This window comes from Tauraco erythrolophus, chromosome 8 (genome assembly GCF_009769465.1).
Source record: "Tauraco erythrolophus isolate bTauEry1 chromosome 8, bTauEry1.pri, whole genome shotgun sequence".
In the NCBI taxonomy this organism is placed as follows: Eukaryota; Metazoa; Chordata; class Aves; order Musophagiformes; family Musophagidae; genus Tauraco; species Tauraco erythrolophus.
This window is the reverse complement of record NC_141472.1, coordinates 32051232-32072203: the sequence shown is the minus strand read 5'-3', so window position 1 is coordinate 32072203 and position 20972 is coordinate 32051232. Positions and strand designations below refer to the sequence as shown.

General features: G+C 39.1%; 1 protein-coding gene across 1 annotated transcript in view; it reads right to left on the bottom strand.

Annotated features, from left to right (window-relative positions):
- SLC49A4 (solute carrier family 49 member 4) overlaps positions 1-20972 on the bottom strand; it is a 64809-nt gene that overhangs the window by 22675 nt on the left and 21162 nt on the right. Inside the window, exons 3-4 of the mRNA XM_086615751.1 lie at positions 9019-9287; positions 3288-3417 (exon numbers count right to left, since the gene is read on the bottom strand). Coding sequence (XP_086471877.1) covers positions 3288-3417; positions 9019-9287 — 399 coding nt within the window. The remainder of the gene's footprint in view (positions 1-3287; positions 3418-9018; positions 9288-20972) is intronic.

The following is a 20972-nucleotide window of genomic DNA, read 5'->3' as shown; positions in this document are numbered from 1 at the left end:
CACGGATGACCAGATGTCATTCTGCTCCCTTGTCCAGCAACAGCTAGCGCTGGCTACATTACCTGCTAAAGCTATTTGAAACATACATCTTAAGTAGCAGCTCTGCTTTTCATGGCTCCAGTCGCTTGTATTTGTTTTTGCCATTTTGCAATTGCTCCACTGAGAATAGAAAAACCTGCTGTCTGTCACACCATCAGTTGGTGAACCCATACTGTTTCCCATCGTATCAGTCCTTATGACAGGACATCAGCAATAGCCTCTGTTAAACCATTCTGCTGGAATATGAATTGGCGTTTTCTTCTGTTTTTTTCAGAAACCTACTTAACATGACTAGAATCTGTAAGACAGGCTGGTTCAGAGGGGAGCCCCATCAAAGTCAGTCACCATTTTCAGAATAACTGACAGCGCCTGTTAACACCAGGCACACTCTGAGCAGCTTCAATCACTGGATGGTGATGTCATATGAAAGTGTCATTAAAGAAATAATGATACACAAAAATCCTGTTACAAAATTTGAAAATTGCTTACATAGTTCTTTGAAAATATAAAAGGCATGTAACCAGCTAAAAGCACCTAATTACTTCAAAGTAAAAACTATGACACGTTTTCTTAATGCAGATATTAAGACTTATCAACTATTTAATTATATTAGATTTTTTTCCATGGAAATTTGTGGCATATTCTGAAGAAGGAGAGGAAAAAAAAAACACGTCATATTTGCTTCACCCAAGAAACTGAGAAAGGGTACTTTTTCTAATGGAAATTCAAACTACACTTGTCGCAGTGTGTGATAGACTGTTAAAAGACTTGGGCTTAGCTCCCAAACCATGACTAATCTGTCGTCTCCCACTGCAGGCTGAGAGAGTTGGTATCAGGAGATAACCAGAGATCAGCTAATTGCTATAATCTGTCAGAAGCAGGAATCCTCTGAATCAGGACGAAGAACCAAGTTCCTAAGCAAGTCCCCAAAAAACGGCCTACAGGGGATGGTTGACTCTAAGAAGATACATATAATACAGCTCTGCATGAAGCAGCTCATGAAGATGACTGCTCAAGGGCCTGAAGGCATGAAGGAGTGTGGGAGTTGCAAGGATGTGATAGATCCCTTTGGCGTCCAAGGAAAAAGGTCAATGACTTCAATGGTCAAGTTATGCTACACAGCGTTATTTTGAATTAACAAAACCGCAGCCTTGAGAAAAGAAGAGGGAAATGATGAACATCTCAATTCCCATATGTGTTTTTTGGTGTACAGTTGGGTCCACCCACCAGCTCACACACGTCCTAAATGCCTTAACACACAGTTCTTATACCAGAGGGTAAGTCCGCAATAAGGGGAAATCATGATTCCCTGGTACTCATCAGCTGATTACCTTCAGTCTACAACATGAAGTCAAAAGAAAGGCTCTCTGTGCCAAGAATTATGAAGCCTAGATTAGACAGGCAATAGAGCTTAGAAGCCTAACGAACCGGATGACGGATTTCTCTTGAAGCATAGCAGATACCACTTTCCTTTATAAAACCCCCTTGCTTGACGGATTGTTGCTGAAAGGTTCCAAAACATAAGTGGGTTTAACGATGAACTGTTGATTGGTTCATGTACAGAGGAATGAAGAACTGCCTTTGATAAGGGGTAGCATGGAAGAACGCATAAAGACTGGAGGGAAGGGAGATATAATGATCTACCTGGCTGCATTTTAAAAAACCTTTTGGTTCTCAAACTATGCTCATTATTTAAGCATCCAGTTTGTTTTTTGAAGTTTCATTGATTGTGAATAATAAACCAGCTTTGCTGTTTACCTCCTGACCTTAACAAGTATCTCAGGTTCACTGTTTACAACACTTTGAACAAGGAATCTAATGGTTATAAAGCTCCCAAATGGAGTACTGTCAACAGAAATTTTATATTTCACCTGAGGAGTCGGTTGCTGTTTGGATTTTTGTTCAACAGCAACATTTTTACAACACAGCCCTCAGGCAGGGTCTCACCACACACCAGCTTGGGTGCATAACAGCATTATTGTGTGTGCTAAGTGTCCTTATGGGAATTGCAATTTTTTAATATCCTGAGTAGGTCACTTTGTAGACTAACCACTCAGCCGTACTCACACCTTCTCCCAACTGCCAGCCTGCTCCAGGATGAACGCACAGAATTAAGCATCTTGTCAGCTATTTACTCCCCCAAACTGAAACAAAAGCCTCCAAAAGAAAAATACCAATGACAACAAGGAATGAGTTGTTTTTGCTGGCTCTAAATACACTTTCAGAAAGTACAGCCCACAACAGGTCTGTAATAACTCAATGCCTAAAGCTCCACAATTATCAAGTTTCAAGCAGCCCTTTGTACGCAGATTCAGCTCCTGTCACGACATCACCCAAAAAAACATTGCAGCAAGAGTCTGAAGTTCCCCAGTGAAGTCAGCCACACTCCACACCCCGGGAGTGGTTCTTTGCCCCACAAAGTTCATCTGTGCACAGTATCACGTACAGGGCGCAGGCCTTCACAATCATTCAGAATTAATATTACAGTTGCTTTAGCTGTTCTCTGAGATCAGATTACCATTACACAAGACATTCTGCAAACACTGGGGGAGGTGGGACTATGTCTTACCACAAGAGCCCAAGTGGGAGAAGTTGCAAAGCTGGGGATGTCACTTTCTTTATATTTTTTTTTTTAAACCCAAAAATTTAAAGGAAACTAACTCACCCTTGAACCTGTCCAGAAACACATCTGGGGACGCTTATCCTATTCCCACTACATATTTTAAAATACAATTAATGAGATTTAATAGATCATATTATGGTTTCAGATAGTTCATTCACTGCTTCCACAGTTGAATGAAAGCAGCTGAATACTCCTTTGAATGACAAGCAAATCCCAAATTCATTCCAATATAATAAGCATGGAAGAAAGCAGCTTATTAGCTAGTTAAGTCCAGTGTTGTTAATTGTTATCTCACATCTAGCAGTACGCACACTGTTAACAATCTTGTACAGCCTGATGTAACAGAAGCATTGCGTAAGAAAAGCCGTGCTAACAGGATGACTAAAGCAGTGTTGGTGCTGAAGGACTCTGTCATGAAGGCTTAAGATACATCAAACGATTTAAAATTTAATGTCTGCTTTTTCGCAGTTAGCATCCTTTTATGTCTCAGCATTAATATTTTATTTTATTTTGTTTAAAAGCACTACAAACCAACTTGTTTGCTCAATGAGAAGATTAAAACACGCTTGTTTTTATTTATTTAGGTGCTGATCTGCTTTGAAGCAGAAACTCAATGAGGACCTACCTTAAGAGTCTGCAGAAACTCCTCCTGTAGCTGAGCCGTTGACTCGCTGCAGCCACGCTGGGAGGGAACGGAGGGCGCGAGGGGAAGTAGGCCAACGCTGCTGAAAATATCAGGGAAACCATTCCAAATTCTAAACGAGAGGGCAAAGAAAAACAAAACCAAGAACAGATGTTAGCATCAAAAGACTTATTTTGGTACAGCATTGTTATCAGCCAGCCTCTGATACATAAATCCACCACAAGCGCTTTACTGCTCCCAACAACACAACTCTGTAACCTGAAGGAGAATTTATTTTTTCCTCCCCAAGCAAGATTTCAGATTGAGACGGAGAATCAATGAGATGGAGAAATACCAGCAGTCCATTCCAGTGACAAGAGCTGCAGAGAACCAGGCTGACACACGGGGAGCTCAGTGAAGCAAAAGGAAGGCTTTTGCATTTTATCTTTAGAGAGAACTGTACTACGGAGATTTGGCCACGTTTCCTCGTGATGGAAGTAACACAGTGCAGGTAACAGCGGGCTGGAGACTTTAAACAGATGGGACTGGGGAGGCCCCAGGGCATGGAACAACAGCTACTCAGCGCACAGGATGGTGAGGGCAAAGGAAAGGTCAAGCAAGGCAGCATCTCGGACACAAACTGTATTACATGGCAATAGAATATAAAGAGAAAAGTGTAGGAGCAGCCATGGCTCAAGAACAGAGGGAGCACAGGTAATAGGGAGAAAATGGAAAGAATATAGCTGTTTGCAGATCCTCCTCTTGTTCAGGAGCAGGTATTCTAGATCTTTGAAAAATTCCATAGTAGGAATTTGGACCTGAACTTGCCAAGTGGTAAGCACTTCACAGAAAATAGTCAGCAAGCCCCAGGATCAGACATTCTGAGGAAAAACAACTCTACCCAGTCAATCTAATTAATTTGATTTACAGGCCTTTTACAATGTATATCATGTTTTCCACAGTCCTCGATCCCAATATTTCTCCTATCCCCTTTAAAAATAAGATTCTTTGCTGCTAGAGAGAAAAATGTATAGCTGAAGCATGTTATCTTAAAAGAACTTGTGATCTTATAACAAAGGAGTGTTCACTGACACCACAAATAAATTCCAGCAGAGCTGGATACTCAATTGAGTTCATTTTCTTTTTTTCTTCTCTTTTTTAATAAATCAATATGAACATGGCACTTTGCCAGCTCTTCTGCTAAACCAGAAGAAAATAAATTCAGGAAACTGAAAAGTAAATAACACTTGGACTCTAAATGGATCAGCTGGAGATGGAAAAGGGAAAAGAATGCTTCTATTCGGTATAGGGGAAAAAAATCTACACTAAATTTCTTTTGAAGGCATACTGGGAATGTGACAACGCTATTCTTCGCGATCAAATACTAAAGGATTCATTTTGAATTATGTAGTGTCTCTTTTTCTTGCTGTGGTCTAATTGCATGTTTCGAGGGTCAAGGGCACTTTTAACCAGACCTTGTCACTGTATCTCCTCTGTTCTCCAGAAAACAGATTAATTTCCATCTTTATGTACATTGTTTTTGAGACGATGAGCAGTGAATAAAGCACTGGCCGTAACTGATCATCCCAGATCTAAGAAAGGGATGAGATGCTCTGTCACTACAGGGTGATACTGGACAGGAAAGCAATGCTTGCCAAAAGCTATTTATCCCCTCTCCTGCACCTAGGTGTACATACAGGTTTACTGGCATATATATGCACATGCCTATGCACACTTTAATCATCTATTAAAGGAAGAGTCACGCTGCAGACAGGTATAGCCAACAAGACTGTGACCACAGAAAACCATAAACATTGTCCGAGGTGTTTATTATTTAGCTTCATTATACTGCAATGCCATAAGGGGAAAGGCTAGGTCTTTTCTCTAAAGAATGTAAAACACGTTGATCATTTTTTTAAGTCACAGTAATATTTTATAACAGCTGCCCATCTGGGGCCTCTTCTACGGCTTGCCTCAAGATTCCTGCCAGTCAAATTGCTGCAGTAGGAACAGTATAGTAACATTTCATTTTTTTTTAAATTAGTAAATTCAGCATGCAGTCCTTGTTGTACCTTCTTGCAAGGCTTTGATGTTTCCCAGTGTTATACTTTCCAGGCTAACAAATTTGCCTCGTAAGCACTGCCCTCATACACAAAACAAAAGAGCCGAATTCACTTCGGAAGCTAAAGCAGCTCCCTCTATTGAAGCGTAAGAGTCTTTAGTGCCATCTTCGCTTTCTGTATCACACTTGCATCTTTACCAAAAGTCCAGGTACTGTCAAACACATCCAAATTCTTACATGTTGCATTCCTTCCTCATTAGGAAACCCACACCTTTATCACCATTATCATTTACTCTATCAGACCAGATAAAGGAAAATACAATCTAAAACTTGTCCTGGGAATGTAAGTAGGGAGTAAAAGTAAGCAAAAGAGAAGAGGTAAGAAAGGTCAATATTAAGACTGAGCTGCAGTCACAAAAGAGGAGCTCTTCCACAGGAGCTATCGGCTTCTCAACAGCACAATGGATGCCGCAAAGCACTGAGAATTGGGCAAATCAGACTAAACTAGCGTGCAGAGACATAGCCATGTATATGACTTGTTGAGGAGTGAATTTGGAATGCTTCACAAAAGCCAGGTACCATGCCACAGTGACCCGTGACTGTAAAAGTGGAGAGATGTCTGCATCTCAACCTAGGAAGTAGGCATCCTGCTGCCTGTGTAAGCCCTAAACAGAAAAGAGAGGTTTACAGAGACACAAGACTCCTTGATACAAGGTCTTTTTCCTTCAGATAGGCTACTCATAGCATAAAAACCTACCCAAACTCAGAAACCCTCCTCCTTATCTTGTCTTGAAATGTAAAGGGAGAACGAGGGCATTTTACACACACACTCACACTTTTTTAAAAACAAATAATGAGTTTACATTGATATTTAGGAAAGCACATGGCTAAAAGCTCTGGCTGAAGTCAAGAATAATTCCAGCTTCCTTATGGTGTTATTATCAGGTGATAAATACAATCCAGTCCTGATTTGCTACATCTGTACTATTTCAGCTGTGAAGCAGAATGTGCAGCGACACATGACACAGAAAGAGGCTGTGGTAATTCAGCCGAGCTCTTAGTCCGCGCTTGAGATAAAGGAACAGCAATTTATTAAAACACAGAAGAGACTGCAGTTAACAGAGCAATTTCAGTTCGGGTTTATAAGCAATTGCTTCGCAATCATGTTTGAGGTTAAGTCCTTGGAAAATTAGCACACTCTTGGCACGCTACTGATCCCAAGTTAACAATTCACATCATTACCATTTTTTAAAAGTCATCACCTAACTTTTGGAGGCTGCTTATCTAACGCTACTTCACACAAAAGCAACAAGCTCCATCACAAACACAGCTCCGTTAGGAACGCAAAGGCTTACCCGGTGAAACTGGCTTGCCCATAGTAGCTGAAAGGAGAAGTCATACCAAGCCTGACCACACTTGAAGTGGGGAAGTGGGACATTTGGGTCCAGCTCCTTCTTCTGCTACGTTCTGTAATGCCTTTGCTAGTAATCTGTGAAGTCAATTCGAGCTTCGTTTTCTGCCCAGCTGACTGAGGAGACAAATAGTACCCTACAACACCTACCAGGTATTTTTTGGTTTGCAGGTGAACAGAGCTGTACAACTACCACAAGGCAGTCACCCACCACGAGGCAGCCGTCCTTCCACTTCTGGAGCCTACCCAGCATAACAGAGCCCAGGGCAAGTGGACAGTGGGGACCTGGCTCCTTCAGCTCTCTTCAGTGAGACAGGACAGATCCCACCAAGGATTCAAAGCAACCTCCTCTTTGACAGTTCCTATCAATTTTAAACCAGTTGGACGTTTTGCCACTGTCACTGCCATTTGCTGCAGGCCGGTAACGTTCATTTGCTGCAGGCCGGTAACGAACCAGCTCTTTTTCATTGCCTGAACAGCTAAAGGGGTCATAGCTCCTGAAAAGATGCACCCCATATGACACAACCACAAGTCCAGCTGCACAAAGGAACCACCTCTGTTCAAAGCACTTTCAAATATGAAGTAAGAACTACAGATGTCCCACAAAACACATTTCCTAGGAAGCTGAAGAGCTGCTGTAGGATCATCTTATGTTAGGACCAATGATCCCAAACAGGTTCCCAAACCCTTGCTGGCTCAGAAAGGCAGAAAGAGCCGTGCTGAGACATGGGGTAGGCAACACACACCTCTGAACCTTGGTGGCAAGCAAGGTCCATCCCAGTTTCTAAAGAAAATGCTTAGAAAATCTCCCAGAAGAGAACAGAAGAGAGAGTTAATCTAATGGGCTGCCAAAAGCAACATTTCTAGTGGTACCAGACTCAAACCAGTGGTTTTAGGCACAAAACTGTACTTCTTTTAGGCAGAAGAATTCTCTCTCTGTGGAAAATCTGGAGAAGGAGAGCTAAAGCACTTCTCTGATCACTAGATTTTTCCTCCTCAGGATAAAAGCTGACTTGCCTCCACTTTTCCTTCTCTCAAAATGGCCATTTTCATCCGCCATGAGCTTCTCGGAGTCTAACATCATATTTACCGCTGAAAAGGCTTAACCAAACTTAAGTTTCCTTGTTGTTCCAATACATTTGAGTTCAGTAAAAAGTAGGTTACTCAAAAGTACTTCTTGCTGAAATAGTGATCCAACTTCTACTACACTTTCTTTAAAATGAACAGTAAAGTGGTCCTCATCCAACCGGAGTATTAACTCAACAAAATTTCTGTAAGAATAACATCCAGGAATAAACGATCACAAACAGCTCATTCAATCTCATAAACTTGCATATAAACTGCGCAGTATATATACTTTAAGACTTCTGGAGCACTTAGGGCTAACTCCTGGCTGAATTTCAAAGGCTGCAATTATAAAGGGGGAAAAACCCAACCAAATGTGCAACTGTCACGACATGGTAAAGTTCAGCTGCTCTTAATGCTATAGCAATTTATATCCACTAAAAATCAGATTGTAGACTCTTAAGCCACTTAAGAAACTCTTTCTCCTTAAAGTTTGCTGTTAATTTTTGTTAAGTGACATAAAGAGTCATAGAAGCCATTGCACGAAAAAGAGCAAGGACATAAAATCTAAGTTATATGAGGTGAATTTTATAACTGGTTTTTTTCCACTAAACTGTTGTCATTTCATTGACATTATTCACCACATAATTCTTACATGGTTTTAGTTAAAAACAAACTCTACTGAGTTTTAATTTCAGTGTTAGATTCTTAAATACTAATAATCTAATCACATTTGAAAGTCATATGCAAGTCATAAATTAAGGCTGATTTAATGCAGGAAAGAATTCAACGCTGAAAACTACTGGATTTCCATCCTTACAGAAAGAAAAGGAAAAACCCCAACCTGTCATGGACACATTTTTTTTAATGAAAATTCAAGAAGCAAAAACCAGTTCAGAAGCTGACGGAAAGCGTAAGCTCTCCTAAGATCAGCCGATACAAACAACTGAAATACTTAATTTGGAATTGGTCTGTACAAAAGGCTATTTTTAAATCTTTCCTACACAAAAAGGAAGAAAAAATTAACCCTTCTGATGGCACAACACTTTACCACTTCATTATTTTCCATCATACAGTGACTGTCTTTTATGAGGACCAGCCACTAGAGGGTAGTGGTTCACAAGTACCAAACACACGCATGAAACTATGTAGATTTTTTTATACTTTTTATTTTTATTTTTATTGTTAAACCATACCTGCATACAGCACAGCCTCAATGCGGTCCTTGACGTGTTCTGTGTTGCTCTGTGATACCAGCGGGAGGTGAGATGTTTCATTAGGAGATGGCACTACAAGAGGTCCCACTAGGAACGCGCCAGCAGCGCCCAGATAATTGAGCAGCGATGCGATGGCTGTTGCTGTGGCACGTTCATCCGGAGAAAACCATGTCGTGGAAAGAAATGGTGCCGCATTCATCACAGTTGGCCCCGCCAAGCCATTTAACAGCTGCCCTCCGTGAATCAGCCTGGAATAGAGAATAGAGACCACAGTCATTTGGATGACAATTGCTTGCCTTTTTTTTTTTTTAATTAAAAAAAGCATGTAAGATATTGAGTGCTGGAGATGGAGTGACTGCACAAAGAAATGAAGGTCCTGCACAGAAAAAGGATATTCTATACTCTAAAAGAAGCCCAATTAGACTGATTTAAAGAATCCAGAGCTACTCTGTTCTCATTACCTCAGATCAATGGAGAAGCAAACGTTCTCTTCAAAGTACGAAAGGAAGAGAGAATAAAAGGGACTGTCTTTGCAGAAAAAAGGTATCATGATAGGATATAAAAGTAGAAAAGGTGTAGCTGCAGGAAGGCTTTAAATTACAAACGCCTTAAACCTGACCCCTTGCCTGCATAATTCCCAACAGAAAATTTAAATTAGTTACGACAGATCCAAAATTGAAACACTTCAGCAAAATACTCTGCATATTTTTTCACTGCATTATTTATTTTTATTTACACACTCAGATGAGTTCTATGTGCGTACAGATGAGGAGGCTGGGCTGTTGAGGTTTTCAAGAGAATCATCTTCTCCAGCAATCTGGCCATTCTCAACATACTGTTGAAACAGCCAAGCAAACCCAGATTTTTCTCGTTTTTCACACTCATTGGGATTTAACAGATAAGACTGGTGACAGAACAGAGATAGTACTTCCAAGCAGTGAAGCCTCTAAAAACTTTGGCTTAATATTAGTACAATGAGCACATACAGAAAGGACTTTTTGAAGGCTCTTCTACATGTGGAAGTCAGCCAGAAACTTTCCACTTTGACTTTCCCCAAAAGTGATCAGCTGTGAAAGGCAAAAGCATTTTGGAATTTATGTAAAAACCTCATTTCTAAAAACCAGCTAGCGAGTCAAACAAAACATTGCAACTCTCCAAAGTAGATCTATCTATTGCGCAGTAAAATGGTGGTAGATGATATTTTTAAATGAGTGGTGTTTTTCTAAGCATAGCAGGAACTCCATGTTACTGCTGCAAGACTTGAGTTGTCAGACATAAAAACCTACGGCCTGAAAACGGGGAAACATAAGTTAGCGTTTAGGCAATGTTTCAAGCCACAAATGGCTGAATAATATACGGTGTAGCAGAAGTTTTTTAAAACACACAAAAGAACAAAATATGCAAAAGCAATGCTGACAGACTAGTTATCAAATTAACAAGCTAGCTTGCAATAAAAAGCAATAGACGCTACTCGTTCTCAGTAGATTAGAAATTAGTTTTTAAGCAAAATTAATAAAAATATACAGAAAAAAAAAAAAAGCCATTATATATCATATGAAGGATACCCTTTCTGAGCTGGGATAGAAGAAATAGCCACTCTTAAAAATAAGCAAATGCAATTTTTTTTATTTTTTTTTTTTTAAAGTTCACGTAGTGAGGATAGATTTCTTTACTATTTGGTCATGATGTGCTTCAGATGGACATCACCAAGGCATGATCAGGCCTTTTCAATGCTTGTTAAGCTGGGGCTCCCCAGTCAAATAAAATGAAATATTTTTAAATAAATAAAAAGCACTACCTAAATAATGTTCTGGTACACTTTTCTGAAGGACACATTACACGAATTCTTATTGTTACTCTCCAACCCAGTGTACTCCGGAGAAACCAAGGTATCACTGTGTACTTTGGTGTTTTCATTCTACTTATCTCACTACAGCAAATTATTCTCAAACCCATCCTAAACTGTTCCAGGGTATTTGCAGAGCTATGCTCCATCCCCAGAAACAGGTGCAATTCAGTAGCATGTGAGGTAACAACTGCAACATATAAAGATTTTATTTTAGTATTTCCTCTTGCTCTAAAGTGAATTTAATGCTTAAACTGTGGTTTTGTTATTGTGTGCTAGGAAAACAGTGTTACCACAGTTTAATAACCTTTATAGCTATAGGTGCCATAGCAACACTTCTGTTCATTTATACCACTATGATAATACTGTTTTAATTCAAATACGACTACCCTATATAAATCCTAAGGGCAAACAAAACTTACTAAAATCATAAAAAGTATACCAGTTCTTCTGCAGCACCTGTGGGCATGCAGGCACTTCATCTGATAGAAGAAGAAAAGTTGTGTAAAAAAAACCTAAACAAACCACCAAACAAAAAAAGCCAATTTATATATTGTAAGAATTATACAAACTCTTTTCATGTACTTACACTTCAGATTTAGATTCTGTCTATCAAACTTCACCATCTGAATAAAGCTCTGTAACTGATCTCTGTACTTGAGGGAGAAACAAACGTTAATTTTACTTTGCAGATCCAAAGGGAGAAAGTAGTATCTTAATCCAGAACTTTAATTCTGTATTACTTTGTCTTATTTTTTTTCCCCAAAGAAAGAGCCAATTTTTGTCTCTCTGTAGGTCTCTGTTGTTGGAGTTCTCCTGTCTGCTCTGTCTCCTGCCTTGCCCTACCTGGTGTGCTGTCTGTTCCCACGGATTTGCCTTTCCATCTGGCATTTCTGGCATTTACCAAGTTTGACATTAACATCCAGGGTAAAGCATCTCTTATCTTCATATTGCTTAATTTTTCAAATCTAACATATTGCAGTTAATAAACACTATTTTCAGACTAAATTGCCACAGATATACAGACTGCTACCTCAAATGTCTCTGCATGTGATAACAGTCTAAATCTTATTTTATCTGTTTTTCAATACTGGCTTGATTTAAGCTACTTTTTCCTGAGAAAAAGATTATTTGCGTTGTTCCTCTACACATCCTGAACTCATTTCCCTGGAGAGGCAGGGACGAGAGATTCAAACCATGATTCAGTGCATTTACTAAGCTGCTACTCCGAGAGATGTACATAGCAGCCGCTCCATCTGACAGAGAAATACGAACACAACAGTACTGGTGGCTTTTTGCTGTTTGTTACAACGTCTTATCATCACCGTGCTAGATTTCGGTCTCACAGCCCATAGAAGTCTTCTCTTGTACACTATCAGTGCTAAAAATGGCTCCGACACCAAAAGACATTTGTTTCTGTTACTCCCCGATTTTCTTCTTGTTTCTGCTACTGAAAAGGTGCAAAGAGCAATTGCATTTTTCCCTGCCACTATTTCAATTTCGTTCTGCACAAGATTTCTCTTCCCTGAGAAAAGGGCTAACAAGATAACTTTAGCCCAGGACCCTACCCAGATGGAAAAATATTTTTCAGACTCATTACACTAACTGGGTAATTTTTGTCTGTTATTTATCCAGCTTTGTTCTGTTTTCAGATGCACTATTTATCCAACCATCATCTAATTATTTTCATGTATCAAAAAGTAGAAAGTACTGAGTTCAAATAACAGAAAATAACACAAGAGTGGAAGGCTTTTTAATCACGATCATGAAAGAGAAATTTGAAAAAAACGACATCAGAAATTCATCTCCAGTCATAAAATAATTGATGACTGTCTAGCTTAAAGCAAAAGTGGGGAAGTAAACATCTAACCAAAATATCTTATTTCTAACCATTTCAGAAGCCAGGTGAGCAACTCATTTTGAAATTTCAAGGGTTTTGCACACCTGACCTCTGCGCTAATGAATTTCTGTGCTCTGCCAAACTTGCAACTTGCAGAGGAACATGAGCCCTTTACAAAAAAAAAAGGTTACTTGAGGACTGCTAGTACATGGGAGTGCTAAATATCATATGCCATAGCATCACAGTAATGGATAACATATATTTATATTATGTATATATCTATATACAAAAAAAATAATTCAGAGGCATACATACACACACGCATCCCTTTGCACAAAATAAAGATCACATTTGTTCCTAAACTGTCCTCAGAACTGCAAAAAGATAGAATAATAGAATGGTTTGGGTTGGAAAGGACCTTAAAGATCATCTAGTTCCAACTCCCCTGCCATGGGCAGGAACACCTTCCACTACACCAGGTTGCTCAAAGCCTCATCCAACCTGGCCTTGAACACTTTCAGGGATGGGGCATCCACAACTTCTCTGGGTGAATAAGGGATAGCTCAAATATAACAACAGAAATTAGATAAGAAAAAACTCTTCTTGCACTTATACTGTCATCTCTTTTCTAAATTTTTGTCAAGTCACATTATAAATAACTTAAATTATATGGTTTTCATCACTTCCCTGAGAGAATATATTATACGAGTATTAAGAAGTAACCTGCTTATACCTACTTTACTCACTCACTGTTGTCACTGTTGCAATACCCTAACAGGCAACAACAACAAAAAACCAATGTTAAGGCTATAAATGCTGAAATTACAATATCACTGAGCAAACTGAGTATGAAAAAAAAAGTGAGATTATACAGGAAAAAGGTTTTAGTGATTGATGATAATACCATATAGTTAAGATGGGAAAGCGTTTCCATTTACAGTAGGCTTTCTTTATCTTTTTCTCCCTGTACAGGTTGAAACTTTTCATGCATGGTCACAGTCTCGTTAGGTATTGATTTGATTTGTCAAGCTATTTAAAAGCTGCGTGTTACATAAACACCTCTTCTATGCAAAAAACCTAGACATTTAGTGTTTCTACAGCAGTATGTCTCATGCTCAGACTTAAGAAAATTTTAAATGCAAGAAAAATCTCATTAGTTTCCATACTCAGATGGGGAAAAAAAGGCAATAGTAAAAAGAAAATTACTTTTAATACAACAGATTTAAATCACAACACTAAAATAAGCCTCCAAAGCTCAGTTCTAAGATTTGTTAATTGAACTTGTTTGGGGAAGGCTAGGACTGGAGAAATCATGTAAGTATTTTAACACTAATTAATGGAGTGGAAAAAGTGTTTTCACCTTTTCTTTGGCAGGCAACATGGGGGAAGAGTGAGGCCATTGGCCCCAGTGCATTGCTTTGACTCTCTAAACACAGATTTTCTCTACCAGCCTCTGATGAGCCCCTGCTCAACTGGGAAATCAGGTTCCTCTGGGTCCTAGAAGGGAGGAGAGCTCATCTTAAGAGCCTTATGAAGATGAGATTTTCAGATTTTTTTTTTCCCCTTGAAACTTTTACCGTGCTTTTCCTACCAACTGCCACAAGAATTGACTGCTTAGTCACTCTTCAAACTTCTATACAGATGCAATGAAAAAAACTTGGTAATTCAGTTTTGCTGCTGTTTGGCAAAGTGTAAGGAGCAACGAAGTCCCCGAGCGTGCTAGTCTGCTGCTGCACAAAGACAGCGCTGTTGCATGCCTCTTAGTCTGGAAAAGTTTAGTAGATTAATTGCTGATCCTCACAATTAACGTGAAAGAGATTCCAGATAAAGAAGTTGATGTTTTATAGAAATGGAAGGCTGTTTTTTCTTTCACATGCCTGACATTTTCACTCATTGAAAGAAGTGGATTGTTCAACTCCTGCTAATTTGGAAGACAAATAAGTTTACATAGCTATTAGCTCATTGTGGGAACTACTGGAAGCAAATGAAAAAGACCCTTCCACTGGAGGACTTCAGAGCACTTTTCAAGGACTATTGAATTTAGCCTCACTACATGGCAACAAAGCAAGTAAATACCTCCTATTCCAGAGCGTCTACATTGATGTATGATGCAAGTTGCTTGCCCAGGAAAAGGAATATGAAACTTAGCCACACTATACATTAGGAGATTTATTATACCTCAGAGGGAACTGATACCAGTTTTGTAAAGAACCACCTCTGATTTTTCACAATCAAGTTACTAGAAAAGGATAGAGCTTTTCTTTCAGGCTCATAAAAAATAAATACAACAAAAGAACTCTCTATTAAAAGGAACCTTTTCAGTTACTTTTTAAGGCAAAGACAGAGTTAGGGAGGTCAAGTTCATGCTTTACAGCAATGTACTGCTATGGATTATGGGAAGAACCCGATGCAAATACGGTCATGTTCATAATCTGAAGAGAGTGCAATAAGGCTCTATGTATGGAAAAGGACTGGAAAGAAAGATTCCTCTGGGTAAAGCAACGAATTAATCTATTAAAAATAACATTCTGAAAGATGAATTTCATGGAAATGCACTTCCTTTCAATATTTTCATTAAATGATATACTTATACTACAAAAGCGTTATGCCTTCTGGATATTCATGTATTGAGGCCATTAGCATTTTTTAGCTTGTTTTTGATGCATGCGACCATTGATATAAGAATAATTTAAAGCTGTTTTTCCCCATCAGTAAGAAAAATTATTACAAGCAGAAAGCCTGAGTCACTGTGTGGTACATTATCTCCAGCAAGAAAGTGAAAAACTTTTGAAAATGTACTGTTGACCATTTTCATCAGGAACTGGGCTCACATCACCCCCTGTACAAACCATGGCCTCAGCACAGTTGGTCCCATCATTATGAGAGCGGACTCGGAAAGGACCAGACCATCTCCCAGGCATCCCAGCCTCATGTGTCTTCTCCCACTCTTAAAGAAAACAGCAAATGCATTTGCAATGGTCTGAAAAACAGTGAGCTTTGGTCTTAAAAAGTATTGGAAAAGCAAAGTTACTCTGAAACCATTATTACTGAGAGCCTGCCAAGAGAGAGACAAGGATTTGCAAGGACAGGAAGCGGCAATCTCAGGCCAAGACCCTGATGTCTCCATCAGACCTCCTGACAGAGGAAAGGGAGGAGGCGGGCATACAGCAAGACCCCTGGCAGTACAGCGGCAAATTCACTTGCATCCTCACACCATGTTCCTGTGAAGACATCACAACTGCCATACGGCCGAAAAGAGGGTTTCTTCACTTAAAACTTTATGCAAGTTTGAAGGATGAGGGCACATGAGAGCAACGCTTTTTTGGCTTTTTTTTTTAATTAAAAAAGTGAGAGTTTTTTTGTTTTTCTTTTAAAGCTAACCTACTCCACAAACCCATTTTTAAAAGAAGACATCTTTAAAGCAACACTAAGGGAGGACACGCTCATCAAATACGAACAGATCCAAAATGAACAGCGTTGCTGTAAACACAAAGTAGGCAATTACATTATGGGCTAATGAGGCAAAACGTACCGAAACAAGTTATCAGGGAAGGGCACCAGCACTGGCTGCTATCAGTGCTGCCATGGGAGAAAGCTATGGAGATTACTTAGCACACTATGGTCCTAAGTAGGATTTTTTTTTTTTAGTAAAAGAGTACGAACATACAGGAGATACAGCAAATTAGGGAATGAGATAAACAAGACCTATTTAAATGCTCCTGCACAATTTTTCAGTGAAAGAGCAAGAGGATGTTTTGGTTATAATGCAGCAAATTCGACATAAATTCAATATGAATTTTTCTTTATGGACAGAAATTACCCAACAGAATATGAGTCACAAGACTAAGGCAGAGAGCTTAATACGATAGCTTTCTACAGTTGACGATAACACCTGCCATTATACGAGATGGAGCTAAAAATCCCAGAGAGAATATAAATTCTCTTTCCTTCCAGCACTGACTTACGCTAGCTGAGGCCTTGTAGAAATGTTGCCCATTAAGTATTGCTGCAGTATCAAGCCCCTTCTGAGATTTCAGAGTTTCCTTTAATATATCTACTGGATTTACCACTCCAAGAATTTACAGAGGGTCTGTAAATCGTTAATTCAGCACTTACCCCCATCGCTGGGCTGGGCAGATGACTCCCACAGTGCCAAAGCTGAAATCCAGCACCGGAGCAAGAGGAAAGAGTATTTGTCACCCAAAGTGTCAAGCTGCCTCCTGATTCCATTAAGGCTGTTTCAGCTGAAGAAGAAGCCAATTTGGCTGCCACCTAAGCAGCAGTGCTGATTGGTGGCTGCTGGTGCATGACACGATGCACAGCTCGGCCAGGCGGGAACACTGAGCGCTCCATGCGACACTTCATCCCACCGAACCCACCACTACCATCGACAAAGAAGCAAAGCAGTGAAAAATCATCACAGCTTCGCAGTAACTCGCAGGACCTCTCGCCTAGAACAGCAGCTTTGGGGCAGAGGTTAAAAAGTAAAGAAACCTGTATACAAGATGAAGCTAGTGAAGGTAATAAAAACAAGCTAAACTGTTAAGTTACACGTCTATAAAGATTAAATATTCCCCACGAGAATGACCTGTTTACTTTTTTCTCACTTACCTCTTTTTTGGGTACTATGGATTAACCTGACCCAGCCTCTCCCAGCACCGCGGCCGAAGCACACAGCAGCGAGTTCCCCCAGCGCCAGGCAAGTGTTCAACCTTCAAACACCCTCCTCCCACACTCACTGAGCTACAGCATACAAATGGGTAAGTTTATTCATCTTTTTACTTCAGAAACATGCTTTAGATGAGATATTTTTTTCATTTCTCTTCCCCAGTGAGTTAGGGAGCACACAACATGCATCCCTGTCTTTATTTCTTACAGGTAGATTCTTCTATCATTCTCTCCTAAAAGGCCCTTTTAATTCTCTGGGACATTTTAATCCCTCTTCTCCACAGCTGCTCCAGTTTCGGGTGGTTTTTTGAGTACTCAAGTGTGTTCAGTACCACCAGGGAATATGAGAGTCCTAATATGTCCCTTCTTTACTGAATTACCTCTTCTGAGGTGCCCCTTTGCATTTGTCACATGTGAGAATGGTGGCTCATGGTCGTTTTAGGATCAGGAAAGATAAATAATGAGATGATCCTACATCATTCTTAAGGTTTTAGGGATAAAAACAGGGAAAATGTGAAACTATTAAAGAATATATCTAACAAGAATAAAATACTTGATACAAACTAGTTTGCAACTAGCTAATACAAACAAAATGTACCAAAGATGTGGTAAGAGCGAATCTCCAAATATAACGAAGGGAAAAATTAACATCAATATATCTAAGAGTAGGCAAAAAATTTAAAAAAAAAAAACAAGAAGTGGCATTATTCAAGAAAAAAATCCTTTTACAGGAACAACTAATTATTGGTGTGTTCCCCATAAATGACTTTGTAAATAATCGCTCCTGTTTCTGCTGTCATTCTGTGTTATTGTTTTTCTAGCTTCCCAACAAATGTTTTAATGACACTTATTGCCAAGGAGCACCCTCTCACTGCTGTGACTCAAGGTCCTCAATAAGTACTCCTCTGTTGTGAAACCTAATGTGAAGGCCAAACCCTACCAGCCTACAGCATACTAAGTTCTAATAAATTGCTTAATTAATATATTCAATATAAATGACAAATTAAGTTACATCTTTTACTTCCATATCTTTAATTATCTTGTCTTTCAAAACATTTTAAGAAGTCTTACATCACATGGTCAGTCTTAAAAGTCATAGATTTATGGCTATGGGCTGATTTCATCATTTATTTCCTTTTTTCTTATACATTTCAGCTCATACACATTTTTGCCTAGATGTATTATTTTACAATTATACAGAAGACCTAAGCTGTATGTAAATCTATTCCTGAACACAGAATATGAGATAAATATGAAGTGTTATGGGAGGGGGGAACAATCCCCATTTCATCAAAAAAAAAATGGCCTAGTAATGTTACTGTTCAGAAAAAAACCAGTCAAATTCTGAAAGAATCCAATGAAAATATTCACTCAGAACCAAGCAGTAGTCAAAAAGGAAAGGACTGGACAAAATGCAGGCAAAAAAAGCATTACTGATGCTCTTGTGACCTTCAAGAAAAAGGAAGAAGGCACAAGTTCAGGAATGGTACAATTTGATAACATCTTTTTTTATATTCTATATAATTTACATTAACTATGAACTGCAAAAAAAAACCATGTGTGGCAAATGGGATTTTCACAATATTTAGAAAACAATGGTTTAGGGTTTTATTTTTAAAAGTCAAATTCACTTTGATCTGTGATCTGGCACATTGGACAAACCCATAAGTGCACGGTACATAAGAAAAATTCTTTTCAACCTCCTTGTCTGTATGATATAAACATTAACCTCACAGGTCAGTAGTCTGGGGAGGAAAGCAGGTAAAGAAGAGCATATATGTACGTGAGAGGGGCTTTACTAGAATATGTACAGAATGGTTCCTCAATTTCACATGCAAGTCCATACTTCCACATTTTCACCATGGACTCCCACTTTAGCCTTCACTGCATTTATGCAGTTCTGGCACGAACTCCCAGTACAGCTTTAGGTGACACACTGGCAGAGAACAAAAATTCACCATAAGGAACAGGTGCTTCAAGCGACACACTCAAACATGCAACCTGAATTTTCCCTCATACAAGTCACGCATATACATGGGCATCAAACGAACTGAAAACAGAGGTTAAGGTTTGTCTTTAAAACCTGACTTGGAGAACTGGGGGTAGTCTTAGTCTGCTGTTACACATGAGAGCCAAAAGAATAATTACTAGAAGGGAGCTTAAGAGTGCACTTGGATGTTACAGGTCTGTGTGAGATAAGGAGCACAAAGCAGTCAGGATTAAATGTCAGCCTTAACGGTGATTTCCTCACGTCTGTGATTGCTCTGATAGGCAACAGGCTTTAGTAGCTGTCCTTAATGTTAAATTACAAGAGCTTAGGGAGCAGAGACAGCTACAAAGTAGGAAAAAAAACCCTAAACCTAACGAACTTGATGAGCTCTCTTGTACTCCTATGTATGTTAACTCTGACATAATTGTCCCATGGAAATCCTTCAGTATATTACTGCAAATTACCTAGAGACTGAAGGAACATATTACAAAACATGCAAAAGCATTTAAAGAAATTCCAGTTACACTGGCTTCAGAAATGCTTCAATATTAGCTCATCTGTGATCTTGTCCATCTGACTGGCTCTATAACGTTCAAATTGTTGTATTAATGCATACACACATTCAGAATAAGTGCATAGTTTAGTGTTCAGCCAGTTGTCACTAATGCATTAAGCAGTAATGCTCATCTCAAAAATATTATTTTATTTGGTATCATGCTTCAAGTAGTTGATGAAAATGGCATTCAGTTAAGGGCAACTGGTATACATCACCTGGCATAACATCACACACAGTGTGTACATTTACAATGTCTCAAGAAATTTCACTGAAAACCATCCTTTTGGTTCACACAGTTAGCTATAATTAATTCTCTGTAGATTTTTCAATCAAACTATTGAGATTGAAGATCAAACTACTTCCTCAGGTAGAGCAGCAATTCTTAAAAATTCCCCCCCCCTTTTTTTTTTTGAGTAGGCTAAACAAGCAAACATCAATTTCAACTGAAGATGAGGCATATTTTCACAGCATGAATAAACAATATTAGTAACCTTTTCCATCAGGATTCTGCTCAGGCTGCCTTTTTTTTTTGCCCATATGGTTTCCAATAAAATGTTATCATCGTATTTTGTACATCTCATCAGCCTCTATACAGTCCACAGCCTTTCTTTCTCTGGTTAAAGCTACTGCTCTTTGAATAGTTCTCCTTAGTCATTTATCTCATTGTTCTCCTAGGTCTCCTCACTGCAGTTACACTGGAAAACCTTGTTTAAAGGTGATGCGAGCAGGCAGAAACTCTCCTTCCCACTCCCCAAACGATACCTCTCATCTACATATCATTTGGGAATTTATTCTCAGGTTCTTACAGTCTGCATCCTTGCTTTGGTAAGGCCTAGGGCAGCACCAGTCTTTTGGCATAAATCATAAATGAAAAGCTACAGAAGACATTGCATTTCATTGCATTTAAGCCATCCAGTGCATTTAGAAGACATATATATTTAATCCAAGATGGGTCAGAATGGACAAACTGGATGTCAAGCATTCTTTAGCATCTTGAGAAAAGGTAAAACAAGGGCACAACGAGGACAGCTCT